General features: G+C 39.5%; 2 protein-coding genes across 5 annotated transcripts in view; one reads left to right on the top strand and one right to left on the bottom strand.

Annotated features, from left to right (window-relative positions):
• The window catches only part of ABRAXAS1 (abraxas 1, BRCA1 A complex subunit), a 27313-nt gene extending 8403 nt beyond the window's left edge, over positions 1 to 18910 (top strand). For 2 of the 3 annotated variants that reach the window (XM_039540769.1, XM_039540766.1), the window contains exons 3-9: positions 1057 to 1093; positions 3555 to 3621; positions 5240 to 5433; positions 10654 to 10773; positions 13451 to 13535; positions 16643 to 16754; positions 17418 to 18910. In XM_039540769.1, the coding sequence (XP_039396703.1) occupies positions 1057 to 1093; positions 3555 to 3621; positions 5240 to 5433; positions 10654 to 10773; positions 13451 to 13535; positions 16643 to 16754; positions 17418 to 17848 (1046 nt within the window). In that variant the 3' untranslated portion in view covers positions 17849 to 18910. The remainder of the gene's footprint in view (positions 1 to 1056; positions 1094 to 3554; positions 3622 to 5239; positions 5434 to 10653; positions 10774 to 13450; positions 13536 to 16642; positions 16755 to 17417) is intronic. The other variant, XM_039540768.1, reaches the window with a different exon arrangement.
• Positions 18743 to 24474, bottom strand: MRPS18C (mitochondrial ribosomal protein S18C). Of its 2 annotated transcripts, none has more exons than XM_039540771.1 (6): positions 24243 to 24474; positions 23499 to 23557; positions 21352 to 21435; positions 19368 to 19425; positions 18943 to 19002; positions 18743 to 18863 (listed from the first exon to the last, which is right to left on the bottom strand). In XM_039540771.1, the coding sequence occupies exons 1-6, from the start codon at positions 24304 to 24306 to the stop codon at positions 18787 to 18789; spliced, it is 402 nt and encodes a 133-aa protein (XP_039396705.1). In that variant the 5' UTR covers positions 24307 to 24474; the 3' UTR covers positions 18743 to 18786. The 2 variants fall into 2 exon arrangements, with proteins under 2 accessions (XP_039396705.1, XP_039396704.1); XM_039540770.1 differs by having other exon boundaries at positions 24216 to 24435.

Below are 24474 nucleotides of genomic sequence, written 5' to 3'. Positions count from 1 at the left end.
AGAAGAGGGTTTTGCATTTAGCTCTGAATGTTAAGAGGTTAGTTGTCCTTATTTCTTCTAGTAGTGAGTTCCATATTCTTGAGCCAGCTCCTGGGCAAAGTTCTGCATCCTATAGTAATGAACCTACCCCAGTGGCCAACAGCTCTAGTGCTTCACTGGAACACAGCTCTTGTGTGAGGCTGTAGTCAGAGAGAGACTCTCTCTTACATAACCAGGATCAATTCCATGCAGGATGTTGAAAATCAGGAGAGACACTGTATTGAATTATATATTTGGAAAACATCTAGATTATTGTGAGCACTACAGTAATACAAACAATAACTTTTCATTTATGAAACAACTATATTCTTGCATAAAAATAGAAGAGGCACCTTAACTAACTATTTTTATTTGTTGCATGAGCTTTAAGCTCTTCTTCTCGGAATGCATAGAAGAGCTTTAGCTCAAGCACTAAAGCTCATACAACAATTTTGTTGTTAGTCTCTTAGGTGCACAGTTTTTTCCTTTTTTTACATACTACAGACTAACACGGCTGCTACTCTGAAACTTGCATAAAAGTTTAACTGTAAGAATAATTCTGATGCTGAGTGCAAAACAAGAAAGACCATTACAATTAATTGGTATTCGGTACATATTCTTATGCCCTGATAGATCTGGGCCTTAACTGAAAAATACAAGGCAGTTTGATTAAGTGTATTTTTTATCTTTACTCTTGTTCTCAAAAAATGAAGCGAACAAAATGGGGAAAAAAATGGCCACGATTCTTGCTGGGCAGAGTACAAGGGGGGAAAAAATAGTTTATTGAAAAATACACCTAAACATGTAGATGGTTTCCCTTTAGTCTTGAAAAACCATAGGATTATTTTTAAAAAGACTTATTATTGTATTTCCTGACCCAGTGTCAGTAGATATTAGAGTTTAGTGTTTGTTTTTAAGTTTTAAAGGTCCCTTGATAAAATTTTTACTTCTCAGGAGGGTATGGCTATGAATATAGTCGGCAGAAGAATGAGAGTGCTGAGTACGTGGAGCCAGAGTAATATGTTGTTTTTCTTTCAGATATACAAAAACATATTCCATGCTATCAACTTTTCAGGTTAGTATCATTAACTAAACATGTACAAAATTAAATGACTGGTTTGTACATTATTTCTTGGGTCAAGGAATAACGTAGCTAGTGGTGAATGACATATCAGCTTCTCCGAATGACACAGATATGAAATCCCTGTGTATCCATTTGATATAATATTGTATTAGTTTTAAGTACTTTTTATTAGCTGTATACTGTGTGCATATATCTGTGTGCATGTATAAATACATATAATGTATACCACCCATGTTATGAACTGTAGAACCATGGTCTGCACTGTGTGCACTTCGTAATCTTCCTGAGACTCATTCTACCATTAAAAATAGCTTCATTTAAAAAACAAACTTCTTCCCATAGGTGTAGAATTTCCCCCCAGAATTACACTGGCTCGAGGTAGTAACAGTTTTAAGGTTGGATATCTTATGACCCATCAGGGATAGAAGTGAAAGCATTAAAGCTTTATACCATAGGAAAGGGGAGAATGTCAACTTATCAATGAGCTACACTTCACTTGCTTCTAGTTGTAGAAGATTCTTAGATAACTGGCATTAAATGTGATGTATATAAAAACGTATTTTAGGTCATTTTTAGAGGTTTTAAAAATAGTCATTTTTCTTGTTTCTCCACGGCATGTACAGTTGAACTTGCAGTAGCAAGGTTCACAGGCAAAGGGATATGAAATTGTCCCAATAAACAATTTTTATAATTCTCAAAACCTTAAAATGTTTTATAATAAAAATGATGTGGCCAATACAGAATACATCGCAATGTAGTATAAAGGTTTTATTGGCATTCATTTGGGATTCGTATACCACGATGGATGCTGTAGAAAAATGTAGACGAGCCCACATCACTCAATACAGCCGGTCCAAACTCATGTTGCTAAAACCTTCAAGCCATGCCACACCACACCATTACCGACTTTATGTGGCCCTGGTTCAGGAAAGCCCTTAAGCATGTAATAAATCCATCCTTATTCCATTAAAATATTTAAACCTGTGTGTCACATTCCAGGTGCAGTCCAGACCAGTGAGAGGTTGTGTCACCACCTACCCTGTAACCCTGGGTGCCTCACAATGCTTTGCTGTTGTAGCTCCCAACCTGGGATGCTTACAAACAGCCTAATGGCATGCAGGTCATACCCTGAGTGTCTGTGTATAGCTATAGCTCTGACTCCAGCAGCCTGCCAGCAACACTCAAGTGACACTCTGGCTTCCACCAACTGTGCTTACTACTTTTATGGTGACCTGTGACCTCAACACACTCCCAGTCCCAAATTTCCCCCAAAACATGTGTTCTGCACTATCCAGCCCTCTCCTGGGCAGTTAAGATATTAGAGGTCCATTGCCACTGCAAGGAGTCAATATGCAACAGTTTTATTTTAACTGGAGTTACCAGAACAGTTCAGTTTAAACACAACACTGGGTTAGTATTGATTTAAAAATAAAACAAGTTTATTTAACTACTAAGAGAGAGATCTTAAGTGAGTACAATTATAAGTAAAGTCAGAAATGGTCACAAGAGAAATAAAGATAAAACACTTTATAGTAGCTAAAACTTAACCAGCTAGCCTTGGTTCAAGGTAAAATCCTCACCATGTGTTCCCAGCAACATTGCTGACCAAATTCTCAGGTCAGGAACTCCCCCAGAGTCAAAGGACTGGTTCCTTTGTCTTCTTAGGTGAAAGAGGGAAAGAGAGAGAACCCTTGCTGTGTTTTTGCCTCTCACTTTTATAGTCCACTTACCCTTTGAAATGCATTTCCCTGAGGGTTACCCCTAGATAAAGTTAATTCCAGCTGTAAGGATGGAGCTATGGGGTCTCATTGTGAAAGAGATTCCATGCTGCTGTTTGCTAACACGCAGATCCATCTGTTCCTGCCTCCATTCTTTGCCACTTGACAGGTGATTGCCAATTAACTTTGATGACACCTGGCTAGAGGCATCAGCTTGTCCTTTGTCTTTGAGAAACTAGTTTACCCAATTCCTAGATTTGTCTGGTAAACACATTATAGTCATAATTTCAGCTTATGTTCATAATTGTTAATACACATTTCATATAAACATTACACAAGAATATTGATTATCAGTGTGGTGTTCGTTTTTAAATAATAGCTCAGTAAGGCATATTTTTGCACAAAAATTATTACACTGGTGTGGGGGGTGAATATGGGGTGCTTTTGGTCACACTGTTCTTAAATGCTTTGCTAAATCGGGGCCTGTATCTGTATTGGAATGTGAATAACGGATCCCATTATTTCAATATCACTTTAAGAGAGGCCTAATTTTTTGGATTATTGTTAAGTGTAAACAAGAAAATCAGGATGTACTGGGAAGGTGTTTCCCACAAGACTTTGTTTTAATAACATTTGATCAGGTTTAAATGAGGTGGCTGCTAGATTATTTTAAGAAGTATTTACTTTGGAACTGTAACCTTTTATTCTCTGATCCTTCTAATGATCTCTTTTAGCTTTTATAACTCTGCGGGTGAACTGAATGAGCCTGAACTGAAGAAAATATTATCAGGTTGCAAAAAGGTATTTTATTTTTAAAAATAATCCATACTCTGGGGTTTTATGCAGGGCATTGTGCTGACTCTCTGTAATTGCTATATTGATTCACAGTTTAGTTATCTGTTTCATTCCATAATCTCACTTTAGGTGTTTATTCCCTTTTGTTGCCTTTTCAGCCTGTGACAGAAGTCCAAACTGTACTGAAATTTGGTCCTTACAAAGCAATCCTTTTTTTTGTTTGTTTGTTTGTTTTTGTTTTTTAAATTTAGGGTTGGGGAATACTTATTCCCTCTTCTGTGCTGCTGTTGGATTTTTTTCCTCATCTCCCAAGTGAACCATTTAAACATTGTAGTGAGATCATATGGCCTCTTCTGTATTTGGATCAGAGAAATGTTTTTCATTTCCAACAGTTCACTTGAAACACATATAGTTGGATTTCAGTTTATTGGAATTTTAGTATATGCATTGGAAGAGAGTTTGCCCTTTCATTTACTGAATCAGATTGGCATCCTCTTGTCTGACTTAAAATACAAATACTATATACTCGTTCATAAGCCAAATTTTTTTAGTAAAAAAGGGAAGCATCAGAGAAGGGGGTCGGCTTATGAATGGGTACAGAGAGGGAGAGGTGGGCAAGGTGAGGCAGCAGAGCCACTTCTGGCCACGCTGCTCTCCCCCCAGGTCCGAAGCAGCTACAGCTCCGGGGCTGGCAGGCTGCCGCCGCGCTGCCTGGCCATGTCCTCCGGAGCACCCTGCAGCCGCGCTGCCCACCCTGCTGGAGCAGCTCCGGCCAGACCAGAGACATCCTCCCCCGGCCCGCCCAAGCTAAGGTGGGAAGGGATGGGATGGGGAAAGTGTGGGGGTCCCGGGCTAGGGGTGGGGTCATGTGGGGGATGGTCACAGGGGTTACTCCCCTGACCCCCAGCTTCTCTCTCCCCCCCCCCCTCCACCCCCCATTTCCCCACCAGTTGTTGTCCTGGCCCATCAGGGTAAGCAGCTGGTGCGCTGGGACACTTTGTTTACCTCCGTGCCTGCGGACACTCAGGTAAACAAACCGTCTCAGCCCGCCAGCAGCTTATCCTGATGGCTTGGGAGCCAAAGTTTGCCGACCCCTGAATTATAGGGTCAGTTTATGATAAACGAACTGGCTTATGATCGAGTATATACAGCAGTTTATTTTTCATCAAACATCCTTGCTTCAGAACAGAATATTTAAATGGGATAACACTGCAGTCTGATGAGGAGGTGTACTGGTACATGGCCAAGTTTGGAGCAAGCTTAATGGTTTGGGCATAAGCTTTGAAAGCGAACCAGTTTTGATAGATTTATATTCTCAGCATGTGAGGGGTATGAAATGTTTTCAGTCAGGCCTCAATTCAGTAGAACGTATAAGCAGGGGTAGTTCTAATGAAACTACTTATGTTTAAGTGATTTGCTGAATAGGGATGGTACTACTTGTGTGTTTAAAGTCAAGCCTATACTTTTATGTTTGCTGAATCAGGGTCTACGATCTTAACCAATTCCAGTTCAGTTCAGGGCTGACTTCTCTTCTGACTTTTTCACATGTGTGTTTTGTTATGTGGTTGTGTAATGCTAGGGAATGGTAACACTGATTAGATAAATCTTTTTTTTTCCTATCCAGAATGTGATAGGCTGGTACAAATTCAGACGTAATACAGACCAGACAATGACATTCCGAGAAAGACTTCTTCACAGGAACTTACAGTCATACTTATCAAACCAGGGTCTTGTCTTTCTGTTACTAACTTCCAGTGTAACTACAGAAAGCTGTTCCACTTACAGATTGGAACATGCTTTGCATAGACCACAAGAGGGGTAAGTACCTCTCAGTTGTTGTTCTCTCTAATTCTAGTAGGACACGGGAATGTATGATATGCTGTGATATGATATGTTGTTCATTTTTCTAGTACTTCTGACCAAAATTACTTGACTGATTCACTTAGGAAACCTGTTGGTTTTCATGAAGAAAATCATCTTCAAGTAAACTAGACAAAGTTAGCAAAACAGATGTAGAAATGATTCTTTATACTGGTAGATCCTCCCCTCTCCTTTGTAATTTGGATGGACATCTTTCTGTACATTTTTCTCTCATTTAAACACTCTGCCCTCAACCCTTTGTTTTCTCAGCTCCAAGTTTTCCAAGCAGTATTTGCAGCCCAAGATATAATTAAGTGATCTTGCAAGTCTTTATGTTCTGTCATCATGTGGGGTTTTGTTTTTTTTTGAGGAACCTTATAGCAGATGTAGAGAAATCTTTAGCAATGACTGTTCTTAGTCTCTGACAAAGTTCCCCTGGCATAGGCAAAGAACAACATATACCAGTTCCTGCATTGATTTCATCACTCTTAATTTGTATCAAATTAACCACCAAGCTATTTAAATTATTGGCAATTCTTTTTAGACAATCTGGGAACTCAAGTCCTTGCCAGCAGCGAACCATCTACGTTAGAGTGGGTCATAAGTTTTCTGACAGAACATTTTTCCATTGGAAAATGCCAATTAGTTGTTCTGTGGGAATATGTATATTTTGAGAAAATTCTGATGGAAACCAGGCAGGTTTCCGATGGGACAGAACCCTGCCTGGTTTCCTGCCATTTTGTCCGCCTGACTCCTTGGCAGCCCCAGTTCTCAGGCTCCTGGCTCCTCAGAAGCATCATCTCCTTTGCAGCTTGCCTGGGAGCCCTGGTTCCCAAGCTCCTCTGCATCCCTAGTTTCCAGGCTCCCAGGGTTCTCCTGCTCCACATCAACTCTCCAGGTAGCTGCCTCACCTGGAGAACTTGACAGCCAGGAACCCCAGACCAGGCTGCCTGGATCCTTGGGGTGCCTTCCTGTCATCAGCCTGGGGGTTTTCCTCCCACCAGCAGCAAGGCTGGTGGACAGGAAAGACAGGCAGCAGTGGCACTGGTATGTTGCCATATTGGGATATTCCCTTCCAACATTTTATTCTGATTCGGACCAAAATCTCAAACTTGGTTTCCTGCCAGACGGATACTCTGTTTTCCACCCAGCTCTAATCTGGCTGTTTTGTATCTAGCTTGTTAAATCTATTATGTCAATGCCTACCAAATTTTTCCTAGTACATATTATGTTGAATTTTCCTGTTATCTTTCATTACATTTTGACATCTTACTTCTTGGCACTTTTTATAAATGTTGCAATTTGATACAACAGCAATACAACAATCTCTCTAAATTGGTCTTATGGCTTCATTCATCAACAACATAAACCGCAGTTTAAGTAAATTCAGAAATCTGGCTTAATACAGTAGTTCACAAAACTATTTCATTAGTAAATTAACTCAACTTTTTCAAGAAAGTTTTTGTTGGTTTTGTTTATCTATTTGAATTACAAATTGGCCTGTCTCCCCTTTTTAAAGGTAATTTGCACAGGGCAGAAATTCTTTTGGGACTTTTTTGATGTTTTATAATCTATAAAGAGTCTGATTTTTCTTTTTTATCTTTAAAAATATCAGGAACATCAGGTCTTGTCTTCCATATTTTGAGATTTCATTGGAGGCCCTCGAGGAATGAATTTGGAGACTTCTTGGTCATTAATTAAGAGGATGGATGTTCAGTCTTTGATAAAAATCTTTTTCCAAATATTAATTTTGGCATTTGTTTTAAAACACAAATTCAGAATGCTTAAAACTGAATTAAAGAAGAATCACTTCCCCTTTCAATCAGGTTTCCTTTCTTGATACCTGTGATGTCAGAATCCTACTCATGGCCTTTCAGGAAAAAGCAGAGTAAAAATTATTAAAAATAACAAAAAACTTTCAGGTCACCTTTCTGCATGATAAGAAGAGAAAAGAGGATAATGCAATTTTTTCCACTTTTATGGGCAATCTTTAACGGACAACGCTTTGCTACTGTCAATTGTGTTGACCAAACCTTCATTGCAATAAGAGGATGATGTTAGAGGTTAAGGTAAAAGGAATATGAGCCAGCCAGTTGACAGTAGATCAACCATTTGAACATCACTAATGAAGTATATAGATCCTAAGGAGAATGGAAGTTGCTTATCCCAGAATAAACAAGAAATAAACCATGCTCACACCGAAAACCATTTACATTTGATTCCTTTGCATCCTTTCTCTGCTAGAGCTTAGAAACAGATTGTCATAACCAATCATCATTCAGTGTTTAAGACTCTCTTGCTTGTGTTTAAAGAGTTCCCTTGATTAGTTTGCAAACCAATTGATGGCATGCTGTTCTAACCAAAAAGAGACACTGCCAGGGAGCTTTGTCCTGAAACTTAAGTTTTACAAAACCTAAAATTAAAGGGAGCGCCTCAGTTCAGAATGACAGCTTTTTTTACTTGTATTGCAAATGACACCTTAAAATATTATACCTGAAAGAAACAAATATTTTGGTTTTTGCTGTTTATGTAGTATGAGTTTACATTTCAGCTTGGACAATGAAAGTATATTAATCAGTTTCTAGTCTGTTTTACTTGCAAGGTACAGTATCAAGTTTGAATTGCAAATGTTGTAGGGGAATGGTCATGTGTTTAAAAACATTGTCTCCATGTAAATAAATTAAATAAAAACATCAGCCTTCCAATTACCTAGATTTTGTCTGTGTTCCTGCCTGAGACTAAATGTGGAAGCCTGGTTTTACACAACCTAGCTTTTGAACCAAATCTAATCCTACACTATATCTCTAATACAAATGTCTTCATGGCTTTAACATTTCAGATGAATAGTGTGGCTTTTATATAATTGAAAGGGAATGTTTAGATGTAAACAAATACTACAGTGTTAACAAATCAGAACCTAAAAGTAAAACTGCCTCAGAACTAACTGAAATGTTTTGATTCATTGTCAAAAAAATAAGTGTAACCTTAAATAGTACAAATAAGTAAACTAATCTTTAAAAATACCTTTTTCAATAACTAGATTCAAAAAGAAAATAGTAATTTAGCGAAGGAAACATGAATTCTCCTTTTGGTATTTTACATATTCAAAAACATTTTAAAATAGTAACGTGAACTTAAACATGGGAAAACTTGAGAAAATGTGACCTTAACTGGACTTTTGACCCATGTGTTAAATTTCAGATGTAATGACAAAGACCCTGATCCTGTAAGCTATGTATGCCGTCAACCATGTAAAGCTCAACTTCAGTAGGGCTTTACGCAGAGTTTCCCTTTGCAGAACAACTTCAGGATCAGAGCCAAAATACAGAAACCAATGTCATTTCCAGCGTTTCAGATATTGAGTAATAGTTCATAATAAACTTACTGTGATGTGGATAGGGCCGTGCTCACCAGTTATAGGGTACAGTCTTTTCATTGACTTCAGTGAGCTTTAGAGAAGGCTGAAAGTGAACACCTTCATGAAGCAGATTTTTACTCGTAGTTGCTGGTGTCTCCCCCAAGGGGGAAAAAAAATCTATATGAGAGTCTCAGATCTTATGGGCTTGCTTCATTTATGGCTGAACAAAGCTAGGTTCACTATATGATATACTGAGTTCCATAAGAATGGCCATACTGGGTCAGACCAATGGTCCATCTAACCCAGTATCCTGTCTTCCAGCACTGGCTGGTGCCAGATGCTTCAGAAGGAATGAACAGAACAGGGCAATTTACTGAGCTGTTGTCCAGTCCCAGCTTCTACTAGTCAAAGCTTTAGGGGTACCCAGAGCATGGACTTTGTGACCCTGAACATGTTGGCTAATAGCCATTGATGGACCTGACCTCCATAAACTTTATCTAATTCTTTTTTTAACCCAGTTATACGTTTGGCCTGTACAGCATCCACTGGCAACAAGTTCCACACATTGACTGTGTTTTGTGTGAAGAAGTACTTCCTTATGTTAGTTCTAAACCTATTATTTCATTGGGTGACCTCTGGTTCACATGTTATGTGAAGGAGTAAATAACTTCATTATTCACTTTCTCCATACAATTTGTGATTTTCTAGGCTTCTATCATATTGCCTCTCAGTCATTTATTTTCTAAACTGAACTGTCTTGGTCTTTTTAATTTCTCCTCATATGGAAACTGTTCCATATCCCTAATCATTTTTGCTACCCTTCTCTGTACTTTTTTAAATATCATTTTTGAGATGGGGGGACCAGAACTGCATGCAATATTCAAAGTGTAGGCATATCATGGATTTGTGCGTGACATATTTTCTGTCTTCTTATCTAACCCTGTCCTAGTGGTTCCTAACATTGTTTGCTTTTTTGACTCACACTGCACATTCAGCAGATGTTTTCAGAGAACTACCCACAGTGATTTCAAGTGATTTCTTGAGTGACAACAGCTAATTTAGACCCTAGCATTTTGTATATATCGTTGGGGTTATATTTTCCAAAGTGTGTTACTTTGCATTTATCTACATTTGAATTTGGTCTGCCATGTTGTTGACCAGTCATACAGTTTTGTGAGATCCTTTTGTAGTTCTTCGCAGTCTGGGACTTAACTATCCTGAGTAATTTTCTGTCTGTAAACTTTGCCACCTCACTGTTTATCTTTTTTTCCAGATAACTTATGAATGTGCTGAACAGAGCTAGTCCCTATACAAATCCTTGGGAGACCCTACTATTTATGTACCCTGTGAAACTGACCATTTATTCCCACCCTTTGTTTCCTCTTAAAACCAGTTACTGATCCATGAGAGGACCATCCCTCTTATCCCATGACTGCTTATTTTGCTTAAGAGCCTTTGATGAGGGATCTTGTAAAAAGCTTTCTGAAAGTCTAAGTACACTATATCCACTGGATCACCCTTGTCCATGTTTGTTGACCATCTCAAAGAATTCTAATATATGGGTGAGGCATGATCTCCCTTTACAAGAGTGATGTTGACTCTTCCCCAACATATTGTGTTCATGTGTGTCTGATAATTTTGTTCTTTACTATAGTTTCAACCAATTCATCTCCTACTGAAGTTTATTCCTCTGTGAGAATTAATAAAATGGAATTCTGTATCGTACATTTTTATGATAAAGAATATCTTTCACAGAGACACCACTACATTTAAAACTTACAATGATCCATTTTTATGTTCTTGCTTTTTTTTTTAAAAAGTCTTTTCCAGAAAGTTCCTCTGGTAGTTGCCAACTTGGGTATGGCAGAACAGCAAGGTTACAGAACTGTGTCTGGCTCCTGTATTTCTGATGGCTTTGGCAGAGCAGTAATAAAACACAGGTAGGAATGATGCATTTTTTTTTCATATTCAGCTTCTAATGATATTTTGTAGATTTCAAAAACTGACATACTGGGAAGGAACCAGCCGTTTGACACTTTCCGAACCCTAAAGAGTGGGAAAAAATATTTGTATTAAATTTTACCTACAGTGTCTGATCTGATACACCCCACAGGTAACCTTCATAACTGAAAGGTTTTGTATTAAATAATATGTGCCAAAGAAGATTTGTAGGGTAATTGAACTCTTTTTCTCTAAATGCAAATCAATGACCAGTTCACAATTTTGGGTCTGTGCTTCTTTGTATCCAGATATAGAATGCTTCATAGGTAAAATTCTAACCCATTAAACCTCTTCAGCAAGTGATGCGACCCTAATTTGCTAGTCAGGTATAACAATCACCTCAACTTTTGTTTTGTAATTCATTGCTTTTCGCTAGCGTTTGGCCAAGCTCGTTGTCATATCAAATTGAATTAACACTGTCAGCTTCAAAATAATGTTGTATACAAAATGTCAATACCTTGAATTATTTAAATTAAATCCAATTTACTTTTCTGTAATGCTCTTTGTTCTCTGCATTTCTATAGATTGGTCAATGAAGTTGAGGTCATTTTTGTTTAGTTGAATTTTCATATTCTTGGTGCTGCTGGATTTTTGTTTCAAGAACAGTTTATTTAAAAATAAATCTATAAGCAATGAATTGAAACTTTTCTAATGGAATTTAAAAAAGTCCATGGAAATAATTCTGTTAGGTTTGTAACATCTTGCTTTTACAAAATCTAAATGTGGGGCCAGATAAGAGTTTTTCCTTAACTATAATATTACTTTGCCCTCTCTCACCTTCTGAGGATCTGACAATGATTATATTTACTAACAAATTAAGCATCTTGACACCTCTGGAAAGATAGCTAGAGACTATCCCCATATCACAGTTGGGAAAACAAAGACACAGAAGTTAAATGAGTTGCCCAAAGTCACTCAAGAGTCTGTAGAAGAGCTGGGAATACAACCCATATGTCATGAGCCTGTAATATGGAGACTACATCCTGCACTTAGAGAGAGACTCTCAAATCTTTCTCTCTAATGTTTGAGTCTGCAACTGGCTGGTGAGATGTTTCATACAACTTGGCATTGTTCTCCTGTACACCCTAATAGGTCCATCAATGGCAGTTAGCCAGGATGGACAGGGATGGTGTCCTTAGCTTCCATTTGCCAGAAGCTGGGAATGGGCGACATGGGATGGATCACTTGGTGATTACCGGTTATGTTCATTCCCTCTGGGGCACTTGGCATTGGCCACTGTCAGGAGACAGGATTCTGAGCTAGATGGACCTTTGGTTTGACCCAGAACATAAAAATGGCCATATTACCATGCCCCTATACAAGCGACTCTCAGCAGCTTTCCTCTGGGCCCTGCCCTGCTCTATCCTCACATCTGCCACTCTGCCCAGGTCCTTCCTGTGGGCTTTGATACCTGCTTGGCCTATTCTTCCAATAGGTTCAATTCTGCACTGCTCTCTCCTTCCCCAGGATGCTGTCCCTGACTTCTCCTAGCTCCCTCTCCAGAAGACTGTTTTTGTCTGGCTGCCTGAGGCCTGACCCTACATAAGCAATGCAGTTGGCTGGAGAAGAGGGGCACACATTCTCCTGGCTTGCAGCCTCTTGCACCTACGCGTAGCTCGCTATTGCGTGAGAATGAAAGGAACAGATCCCTGTTGCTACCAAGCTGCCTCCAGTCCAGTCCAGTCCTATGCTACACCTGCCCACATAGAGTGCAGCATTCCTGCTCGGCATATGAAGGGAGCAGCCTCTCTGCAGGAGTCAGTAGGCCCTGCAGCTGCTTCTGTTGTGGACACCCAGAACGGCAGTGCAATCCTAACAGCTAAGGCTACCATCAGTGGCAGCAGCAGCTATAGCTCAGCTAGAAGCCCTGCGCTACCAGGAAAAAAAATGTGTAGAACCACGAGTATGTTCCCTGCTACATGCCCGTGTTTCCCTTAATCTGAGAACCTCTGCTATAGCCCACTGTACAGAGATGTATTTAGGTTATTGACTTGTATATGTGTTATCTAACCCCTTTACCACAGATTCTGGATCTGAGGAGAGGATAAAATCACAAAACATCTTATTTAATAAAAGTTTTAAGAAACAAGTATCCCACAGTGAAAGGTGTACTGTTAATCAGCAGTTAATACGGGGGTGGTACATACTAAGTAAAAACATACACTTGTATATCTGTAAAGTATGCAACCTCCCTCTCACCCTCCTCCCTCATTGTATATTTACATGGGACTTTAGATAGAACCTTTGCCTAAAGAGCTTACAGTATAAGACTAGACTAAAACACTAGGAGGGGTTTTTAAACGGGAGTGAAGACTAATTATTATCTCCCTTTGCAGGCTGAACAACTGCATTATCCTTATTTTTCACCCAACCCCTGCTGGTATTTTTGCTGTCTGATAACCATTTTAGTCTTGGAGTCCAGAGACCTACAGTTTATATTCTAACACAAAAGTAAAAGTCAAAAGTCCACTATTGCTCCTCTTTGAAAACCTGTTATGCTTAGGGAATTACTGCTGAGGTAGACATGTAAGTTAGACTTCAGTGAACGAAAGCATCACTCAGTACACATGCATAGCTAAGTTTAATTCTACATTGGGCTTCTTTTTGTGTCTAAAGGTCAGAATTTTTTTATGAAGATGGATCACTAAAAGAGGTTCATAAGATTAATGAAATGTATGCCACCTTGCAGGAGGAATTGAAGGTAGGTCATTAACTTTCAGAAACGTACATGTTGTTTAAATCTTAGATCAGGGGTAGGCAACCCATGGCACGTGTGCCGAAGGCGGCACTCGAGCTGATTTTCAGTGGCACTCACACTCCCGGGTCCTGGCCACTGGTCCTGGGGGCTCTGCATTTTAATTTAATTTTAAATGAAGCTTCTTAAACATTTTTAAAACGTTATTTACTTTACATATAACAATAGTTTAGATTTATATATTATAGACTTATAGACAGAAACCTTCTAAAAATGTTAATGTATTACTGGCACGCGAAACCTTACATTAGAGTGAATAAATGAAGACTCGGCACACCACTTCTGAAAGGTTGCCGACCCCTGTCTTAGATGTTTAAGGTAGCACTGCAAATAAGTCAAATAATCACACAGTAGGTCCTGACTCTCATTTACACGAAGGCAACCTAACATAGCACAAAGAAGCTTTAAAGTGACTGTAAATATAGTTTGCTCCCACTTCAAGGTCCTTTTGTACTATCAACATGATGTAAAATGGCATTACTGTACATGAGAATTAGATCCAAGGTGTCTTGTGCAGAACTATGCAAATATAAAGGAGGTGGAAGAAAGACTTAGTACAGGACAACAAATCATACAAATCTAGCATTTCCGTTAACTCCTTGGATGATTACAAATAATGACCCAAAACATGGAGAACTTGAGTTATTTGCTGAGATCTCAATGCAGGGCTTGAAAAATGTACCTGTTACAAAAGATGAAGAGCTGTTGCAGAAGGGACAACTCACTAAATACCAAGATAGTACCAAAGAAGGCACATTCCTTCCCTCCATCTGCTGAAAAGGGGCAAGGTGCTGTTATTCCCAGTAGGATGCTCTGCCTGAGTCTGCTATATCAGTCTGTCATGCCTGAGGATAGCGGTCTCCCTCCCCAGGCAGCTAGAAATTTAGATCTCTTCTACAAAACCCTCCTTTTTTGTGGGGGGAGAGGTTCACTGGCTGCTGTAAGGGATTGGAATGAGAAGGGTGCCCTCTGCTACTCTACTCCCAATCTTGTCTTTTAGTTTCTCCTCCCCATAAATATCTATGCCTTCCACACCTTTCTTTCCAAAGGGAATTCTGGATTAAGCAGTAAAATGGGTGAAAACATTAATCTGCCAGATTACATAAATGTTAACATCTCAGAGGAAACTGAGCAATGAATGAAATGCTTGGAGTGAGATTGAAGGTGACACACCCTTGAAAAGTTCACAAACTAGCATATGGGTCTGCTCTTAAATGCTGAATATTCTATGTAGGAAACTTTCTGGCTGGCAGGGCATAAACTATGAATTTCAGTACAACATAGCTTTCTTTTTTTAAAAAAAAAGTTTCTAATCCCTGGTGTTGTGAAGATGACATCCAGTTCATATTTGAAAAGTTAACTGATAACTTATTGAGTGGTAGCTGTAGTGTCTTTGCTGCAGTTCATATCTTTTCCAATAAGCAAAAGAGTGATTGACAGACTACTTATGATTTCATGTTACTGTCCACTGGAAGCTTACAGCAAGGTTTTCAGACTTTTCCCTAATTCAGGGATAAATTTAGATCTTGGTTGCTCAAAAAAGATCCTTCAGGCACTTAGTCCTAAGGGAAACCAGAGATATCTTAACAGTGCTTTGAAGTCCCATAAGGAAGCACAGCAGTTTTCCATTCCCCACAAGAAAAGGGTGTATTCCCAAACACTGATCACTGGACTGCAATGTAGACTATTAGTCCTTGCACACAGTTTTATTAGTCACTCCTACTAGACCATATGGAAGACTTGGATTTTGGCTACTGTGTTAGAGAAATTAAGTTTTTTGTAGCACAACTAGCTTTAGTTAAACTTAGTGTGTTCAGTCTTCTAAGAGGAGTTCCTCAATATGATTATGGTACAAGAAACTACTGTCAAATTTTGTATCAAGCAAAGAGTCACATGAAAGCTTCCATCTGGCCGATACCAAACACAGAATCATGGAAGTCTTGGATTTGTCCAATAAGACTTTTGCAAACATCAGGAAAGAAAGTTGGCTCCTGATCTGGTAATGAACCTGCAATCACAGTTTTTTTTTAATTAATGAGCTATTGCATTACTTTTTGAAAATTCGTCTTGAGAAAAATAAGTAGGTAGTATGGCTATTTAGAAATAAGAAGGATTATAAATACTGTTTTTAAAAACAGGAGAAATTAAATGTGAACAATCCAGAGTTGCTAAGTAGTATGCAACTCAGAGTCAGATGGGAACAAGGTATTTTACTAAGCTGCTGGAAATTTGTAAGTAGTATCATGATTTTAAACATCAGAATGGAAGGAGCTGGGGGAAGAATTTTCTTTTAAATACTGAGTAAAGACAACTTTACCATTACTAAGGTCGCATCCAGAAGATAGGTTCTGAGCACAAAAAGAAAACTGAATCATAAGAGAGAAACTTGGCTGTCCTTTTAAATTAAGATGAAAAATAGTGAAAGAAGGAACACCATTCATGTAACTTGTATAGACTTCAGTAAAGCACATGATACAGTACCTCACTTTCTTGAAATAGTCATTCAAAGTTATTTGGATATGAGTAATTATCTGTCAGCCTGAGGAGTGCCACAAATCAGTTAGGTTCATTTTTTTAAAAACCAAGTGAATTCAGTTGTTAAAAATTGTGGAAGAGTAGTAACATGAAATTAAACAAAGGAAAACATGGGAAATTTCAGGTGGAATTTAGAATAATCCTGATGGGAGAATGTAAACTGGCCTCCACAAGGAAAGATATAAAAGTCTCATTTCTTGAGTTTAAAAGGAGACTGCATAAAATGCTAAAATATACAGTAGCAAACCTTCTGGGATTATAGGTAGAATGGATTAGAAGATTTTCTAAATGTTTTCCAGTTAGCTGCTGATTCAGTAATTTTGCTGTTCACTATACCCTCAATGTTGCTTTGTATGCTTTGTTTAGTCATATTGGACCTTGTTTTTAAAAGACATTGTACAATGTTTTTTTTTAAGGATGCCTTGAAATTTATCTGGAACACTTAAATAAATAAATCCAATATAAGACTGATTTAATGACTACAATTGAATGTTCAGTAGAATTGACTTCTCTTGCAGAAGATATGTTCTAAAGTAGAGGGCAGCGAACGATCAGTAGAGAAACTTCTAGCAGAAGTGGACCAACTAAAACAAGAAATAAAAAGAAAAAAGGAGCAGACACAAACTTCAGGTAATGTAGAAAGATCATCAAGCCTCTCCATGGAAACATGAGTTATGTGGCAAAACTGGACCTGTAAACAATACTTATTATAATTATTCAAGAATGACATTTCCTTGGAGGAATCCATAAGACATTAAGGTAAACATGATATTTCAGCTATACTTATCCCACTAAATTCAGTCTGGTCTAAAAACCCCACAGTCTGGAATTAATTCTAGAGTCTACATTAGTGAGTAATTTCTACAGTTGCAATTTCAGAAGTTTGCCACTAGATATATTAAACTACATATGAAACGCCACTCATTACTAGTACTCATCTTTATTCTCAGTGTATCAAAAAATAATTTGCTAACCATTGAATTTTTTACAAATGGAGTCTGAAAACAGTTTGGATATTTGGGTTTAGCCAGCATCACTTTCTAACTACCAATCAAAAGGGAAACTTAATACCTTTTCTTGAAAGAATAATAGTCATAGTACTAATCATAGTAAGGTAATTGATGTATATGAACATAATTCAGTAGAGAGGTCTATGCTGGTAATGTATAGAAATGAAAAGGACTGTTCTGCACATTAAGCAACTCCAAAACTTTAAAACAAAGGCTACTGAACACTAATGATGCGAATACTAGAAAAGGCTATTTTGAAATTCTTATTTTTTCTATTATTCAGGAGAGAAGAAGTGTGTTTCAGATGAACCAAAGGAGAATGTTTTCCTTTGTCAAGCTTTACAAACATTTTTCCCAAATTCTGGACTTCAGACCTGCCTTGTTTCCTTAAAAGGCAGGCAGATTTCTAAACACTGCTGTAACACTGATCACAAAATAAATGTAATGGACAAACTGACTCTAATGCAAGAAGACAGTGACTTTCCTGAAGATGGAACAAGGCAGATAACCAAGCGTAAAGCTAGTGTGACCACAGCTGGACGAAAACCATTCAAGAAATCACGCTCATTGCAACTTCACTGTAAGTTACTTAAAGGGGACCAAGACAACAGAGACCAAGAAGGAAAGCTTGCAATGAGTGGTACTGAAACAGATGAGGAAACTTTGGAGAAACTAATGGACACTAATGAATATCCACAATCACCAATTTTTTAATCCTTTTGGGCCAGGTGTAGGATTTTCCTCAGGGTGACTACTGCTGCACCAAAAAACTGCTGCCAACACATTTACTATGTTCCATCAATTAACAGTAGGGCTAAACTAATGTATTTAAGTATCATTTTGTAAAAAATTTTAAATGTAAAAGTTTTTTTTAAATGCAGGTATCTTATTTGGAAAATATAGAGTAGAGTCTAGATTACATTCCCTCACTCTGCATTCCCTTTCTCTCAGGGCGCACAGTAGGAAGAATAGTAGTAGAGTATAGACATTGAAAACTGAAGAGCTGCTGCAACTGTCAGAGTTGGGATGTGCTTTACCTCGCCTTTTTAAGTGATGCTGTGTACTTATTGCTAAAGGAGGCTACCACCACATTTAGGCTTTGCTCAGCAGCAGCTGACGTATACAGTGCCAAAGCAGCTTGGTATCTGGGTCTGCTACAATGTTATGTTAACTGCAGAAGTTGCTCTGTCTTACTCTAATCACTTGCTCTCTTGCATTCTGACCATTTACATCTTGGGTTTTATTTGCAAATGGCTCCTATGATGAGCCAGTTCAACTCCATGTTTTCCCTTACTTCAAACTCAGAAAGGTATGGAGTAGGGTCCTGCTGCATTTTAAGATCAGGTTATAATGCAAGGAAAACAGCACACAAACGTTTTGAGAAGTTTCCTTCAGATTTTAAGTTTTCTCTATTGCAAACATGGAGAACTTTCTCTCCTTATGAGTGCTCAATTCTGTTAGTTCTTATAGTGCGTAATATGTCACAACTTCTTTCTAGCAGTTACGTAAAGGAATGCCAAGCATTTTGAGTATAACTGACCTGAGCATCCATTCTAAAATTGTTAGTATTTTGTTACAGAAGTAAAGGTTCTGGTAGTAATGAGCACAAACATTATAAATAACTTTATTGTTTTATGCACAATTTACATAATTTACTCCGGATGCCTGATATCACAAATTTTTGGGTCATTAAGAAATGTTGGATCCTTGTACACAACTGGCATAAATCCTGCAAGAAATTAATACTGGTAAGTGTTTAAATTAAAAAAAAAAAAAGTCTACAAAAACTAGTTTATAGCTGTGCTTACCAATTACATGAGCTCTTTTAATGGCTTTTGAAATCTCTTTCTGTTTCTTCCCACACAAACCTGTAAAGACAGTTTTTTAGCATCTTATTTCAGGTATCCAAACAATAGACTCAGTGATGAGGTCAGTTATTAGGGATTCCCTCGGGCCTTTTTAAAAGGCCTTTTTTCTTACTAGAAAATAGATAAATCAGATTACAGAAACTATTAGTATGTAGAAAGTGTACAATTCAAATGTTTGAATTCCTAATCATGAAAATACCCAATTATGTCACGTTACTTGGTGGTTTCACAATGGATAGTAATTTGTTGCCACTAAGACGGTTAAATACAAAATGCTAAATTTTAATATTAGCCTTAAGTAAACACTTGTAATAAGATAAACAAAGATTACTTATGAAATTAACGTTAGATTACAGTTTACATACCTGTTACATGTCTGCCATAAATGCGACCAGTATATGGAGAAACAAACTGGGACAGCAGCTATTGAAGAACCAAAAATCTTAATAAATATTCTTGCAAACAAGTAACTTTAAACACTAATTTTTTGAAAAAAGTTGTATTCTGACACTATTCTATGCTCCCTATGTTGTGGCATATGACATTATTTGCCTTAAAGAACTTATCACAACAATAACCTGCTGGCTTTTAAACCAAAATTTAAAAACCATGTTTATTAATATTCTAAATAGGATCCCCTTTTCTGTGGCGCTCATCTTAGTTTTTTACAAATATTAAGAAATTAATTAGCCCCATACCTCCTATGGTTATTATCAGCTGCATTTTACACATCAGGAACTGAGGCACACATTAAGGCCAGAAGTATCTGTTAGCTTTGGAGGTCCAGTCTGAGAATCCTATGGCGTGATTTTTCAGAGAACTCACATTAATCTTCATTGCAGTTGTGATTGTTCAGCACTTCTGAAAGTCAGAGCCCTAAGCATCTCAAGGAGACAGCTGACAAATTGTTGTGCCCTTTTTGCAAAACTGAACTTATTTTCTTGAGGAAAATTTTTGTATACATTATCAGCCAAATAAATGAATACTAACTTCCCCTAAAAGTTAGTACATTAAGCCAGTGGTGAGCTGCAGCCGGTTCGCACCAGTTCGATAGAACCGGTTGCTAAAATTAGACACCGGTGGAGAACCATCTGTTAAAGAGCCAGGCAGGTAGGAGAACAACTCTGGTCCACGGGCCGGATGTAGCCCGCAGGACCATCGTGTCCCCCACCTGAGCTCCCAGGATTCCCTGCTTTCCCCCCCCCCCGCAGAGCCACAGCATGGCCAGCCGCTGCCAGTTGGGCAGCTCAGCTGAGCTCCAGCTTCATCCTGCTGCTTTGAGTGGCCACCAAGGTAAGGGGGGGCTGTGAGCTCCGGGGCCACCTGGAATGGGGGGGAGAGCAAGTGGGGCAATTTGCCCCGGGGTCGGGCCCTGCAGGGGCCCCCAGCCCCATGAGGATGTCTCCCCTGGGCTCTCCCCCACCCCGCAGAGCCGCAGCATGTCCAGCAGCTGGGCAGCTCAGCTGAGCTCTGGGCTGCCAACAAGGTGGGGGAGGGGGGGCAAGTGGGGCAATTTGCCCCAGGCCCCTGGCTCCATGAGGATGTCACCCCCACCCCCCAGCAGTGCTGCAGCTGGGCAGCTCAGCTGAGCTCCTGAGTCATCCTGCTGTTTTGAGTTGCCAGCAAGGTAAGGGGGGGGGGGGCTGCGAGCACCAGGGCTGCGGGGAGGGCAATGGGGCAATTTACCCCAGGCCCTGCAGGGGTCCCCCGCCCCACCAGTATGTCTCCCCTCGCCCCAGCCCCTCCTCTGCTTCCCCCCCACTTAAATCAGAACTTTTTATAGGGAACCGGTTGTTAAGATTTTGGCAGCTCATCACTGCATTAAGCTCTTCACTCTTCTGAATGTAATGCCTCACCCACACAACCGTGTTGGGAGTGTCTCCTCCAGTAAGGCTAGAAGGCCCAAACTAATAAGATTTCAATCTTCTAGTCACTCAAAGCAAATGATAGTTCAACTGATCACTGTCCTAACCGCCTGCCCCTTGTGGAGAGCCCTAAAGCATCAGTCTAGGTTTGCATGCCATGCTCATCACCATAAAAATCATACCTGTGCCCCAAATACATCCCCCAGCAGTGCCATCAAAAGCAACAAAGTGAAATTGACTGTCGATTTACCTCTGCTTCTGCAGTTGCAGCATTTCCTCCAGCTAGTACAAAGAGAACAAGCTAGTGGGGAGTATTGCTCACACTCTCCCCCAACTTCATACTCTTCATTTCTAGAATTGAATTCCTCTAGACCCATTTTTCCCTGGTTCCTCCTGCCTAAATAGCAACTACCCCACAAAGGCAGTTGTTTGGTCAATTTTGTAAGACAATCACTGCACAAATTCATATTGTAAAGAATCTCACCTGTACATTCTTGTAATCTACATTTATTCCACACAAGACACATCTTTTAGGCGGCTCCTTATAGGGGTTTTCCATTTCAACTGGCTGAAATAAGAAATAGTTTAAATTTTTTTTATTCCCCCACAATGGGACAAAGAATAAAGTGGTTATACACAAAAGAGATGATATTCTACTTCTTGATTTCCTTGGAACACAAATAAAAACATGTAAAATTGAAGGCTGATTTTAAGACTTAGCAGTAGCATGTCATTAGAGGTGGTTTCATATGGCAAACCCAGACCTTTGCTTCCCAGGCTGCCATAGGTTAAAAGTAGGGCTGTTGATTAATCAAAGTTAACTCGTGCTATTAACTCAAAAAAATTAATTGCAGTTAAAAAAAATTGTGGTTAATCGCAGTTTTATTTGCATTGTTAAACAGACTACCAATTTAAATTTATTAAATATTGGATGTTTTTCTACACTTGCAAATATATTGATTTCAATTACAACACAGAATACAAAGTGTACAGTGCTCACTTCATATTTTTATTACAAATATTTGCACTGTAAAAATGATAAAAAAATTCAACTCACCTCATACAAGTACTGTGAAAGGGCAACTTACAAATGGAGATTTTTTTTGTTACATAACTGCACTCAAAATAAAACAATGTAAGACTTTAGAGCCTACAAGCCCACTCAGTCCTACTTCTCGTTCAGCCAATCGCTAAGATGCATCAGCAAGGACGCATGTCCCCTGGAATGGTGGCTGAAGCATGAAGGGACATGAATCTTTAGCACATCTGGCATGTAAATATCTTACAACGCCAGCTACAACAGTGCCATGAGAATGCCTGTTCTTATTTACATTGTCACCTGCAAGTGAGAAGTGGGCAGCATTATCTCCCATAAATGTAAACAAACTTGTTTGTCTTAGCAATTGGCTGAACAAGAAGTAGGACTGAGTGGACTTTGTAGGCTCTAAAGTTTTACATTGTTTTCTTTTTGAATGCAGTAATTTTTTGTACATAATTGTACATTTGTAAGCTCAACTTTCATGATAAAGAGACTGCACTACAGTACTTGTATTAGGTTAATTGAAAAATACAATTTCTTATTTACAATGCAAATATTTGTAATAAAAAATATGAAGTGAACACTGTTCACTTTGTATTCTGTGTTATAATTGAAATCAATATATTTGAAAATGTAGAAAACATCCAAATATTTAAATAAATGGTATTCTATTATTAACAGCACAATTAATTGTGATTAATTTTTTGAATCGCTTAACAGCCCTAGTTAAATGTAGAGATACTGATCTTGTCTGTAAGGCACTTTTCTACTTCTGTGTATAGATGCCATCATCTTAGTATTGAGCATCTCCCAGATATTTAAAAGATAGAAAATAGTAACTCTTCCCTCCTCCCCACTTTATAAAATAAATGGCTTTTAGTTTGTTCTATGTAGCACCACCATGACAACTGCTGGAACTCAATAGGTGGAAGCAGTAGGTTTCCTGGTTCCCTTCTTTGCTCGAAGGATGCTCCTCTAGGATTTACATAATGGGCTGAATGTGACTATATTAAGACAAAGGTAGGGGGAGGGTGGCTGAATGGGGGATGCAGGGACACATGGGGACACGGGCTGATGTGGGGTCCGCATGGGGGAGAGTCCCTAACAATCGTCCCACCCCAAAAAAAGACTGTTCCATACTTCTCACACCCACACCCAACAGCCCTCCAGGTTCACCTCCAGACTTCTTCCCAGCAATTACTTCCTTCTCCCTCAGCTCCTCCATTACCCCTGACTCCCCCAAGCCTTTGCACTCCTTCTGAGGGGTGCAGGAAATAAGTTTCTGTATTGTAGTTTAAATGAATTATTACTCAAATTTATATATTAATATGCCTACTAAGGAATGTATTTGTCAAAAAACATTTCCTGAATCTCTGTTTTTGTCTGTATTGTTACAGACATACTCGTTGACAGGTGTTTTGAAATCAATTACTACAATTGAAACTGGCATGATTATGTTATGTTGAAAAATAAAATATACAGTATTTTTGGCACAGAATTGCCCCAGGAGTAAACTCATACTTTTAAGAGCTGTTTTTCGCAGCACTGTAAGCTTAGTTAACTACGAAATGTGTCAAATTAATGCCTCTTACCAGATCCACTTTGTGGGACACCTGTTCCTGCTGTGAACTATATCCCCTTCTCCACAACACTGTTGCCAGAACAAAATAAAATAAAAGCGACTGTTAAATCACTTAAAAAATACTGCCTCTAAACAACAACAAAACAAAAAAAGGCCACAATTTTCTGCCTAAACTGAAAGTTGTGCATCTTCCAAGAAGAGAAGTGGGTTGATTGTATAAGAAGTTTTTCCATTAAGGGATTACGCACAGAGTCGGGAAGACCCTTCTCTGAACGCTCAACATCTTCACCTGCTGTTTGTTTCCCTATATTAAAATACTCTTACAGGTGCATTAACGTAACATTTTTGAAGTAGGCAGGAGACCTACTGGCAGCAGGGATCCTGCAAACACCAACCTCTGGCTCCAGCCGTGGGCAGGCGAACCCTGCCGCCCTATATTGACCAGGGCAGGGGTGGCGACAGCCCGGCGTGGCTCTCCGGGCTCTGGCAGGCTGGGTCACACCGCGGGGCCATCCTCGCCTGCCTCCTGCGGGGGACAATCCCCGAGGCTTCAGAGGGGAGACACCCCTGAGACCCCCGTCCGTGGCGGTACCATCCCAGAGGGGTCGGTGCTCTGCGGCCCCATCAGCTGAGGGCGGGCGGAGCCGCGGCTCCCAAGCCGCAGAGAGAGCGCGGCCCCGGGCCAGGTGCTGCACGTACAGTCCCTCCCGCCCCCGAGGCCTCTCACCCGCGCAGGAGGCGCTGGCGCCTTTACCAGCTGCCAAGATCTGCTGGAGCCTCCCCCAGCCTCGGGATGAAACCACTAGGGTGGCCGCCATCTTCCTCCCGCTTGGCCCTTCACGGCACCCGTCCGACTGTCGCTACACTGTGCCGCGACCAATGGGGGCTTGACGTCCTTGCCCAACGAGTAAAAATGCTACCCAATCAGAGCGCCGCTAGCCACGAGGCAGCCAATGGGAACACGAACACCGCGTGACGACTTCGCT

Source organism: Mauremys reevesii, linkage group 5 (genome assembly GCF_016161935.1).
Source record: "Mauremys reevesii isolate NIE-2019 linkage group 5, ASM1616193v1, whole genome shotgun sequence".
NCBI classification, from domain to species: Eukaryota; Metazoa; Chordata; order Testudines; family Geoemydidae; genus Mauremys; species Mauremys reevesii.
Note: the sequence above shows the minus strand (reverse complement) of the source record. Positions and strands in the feature narration are given on the sequence as shown.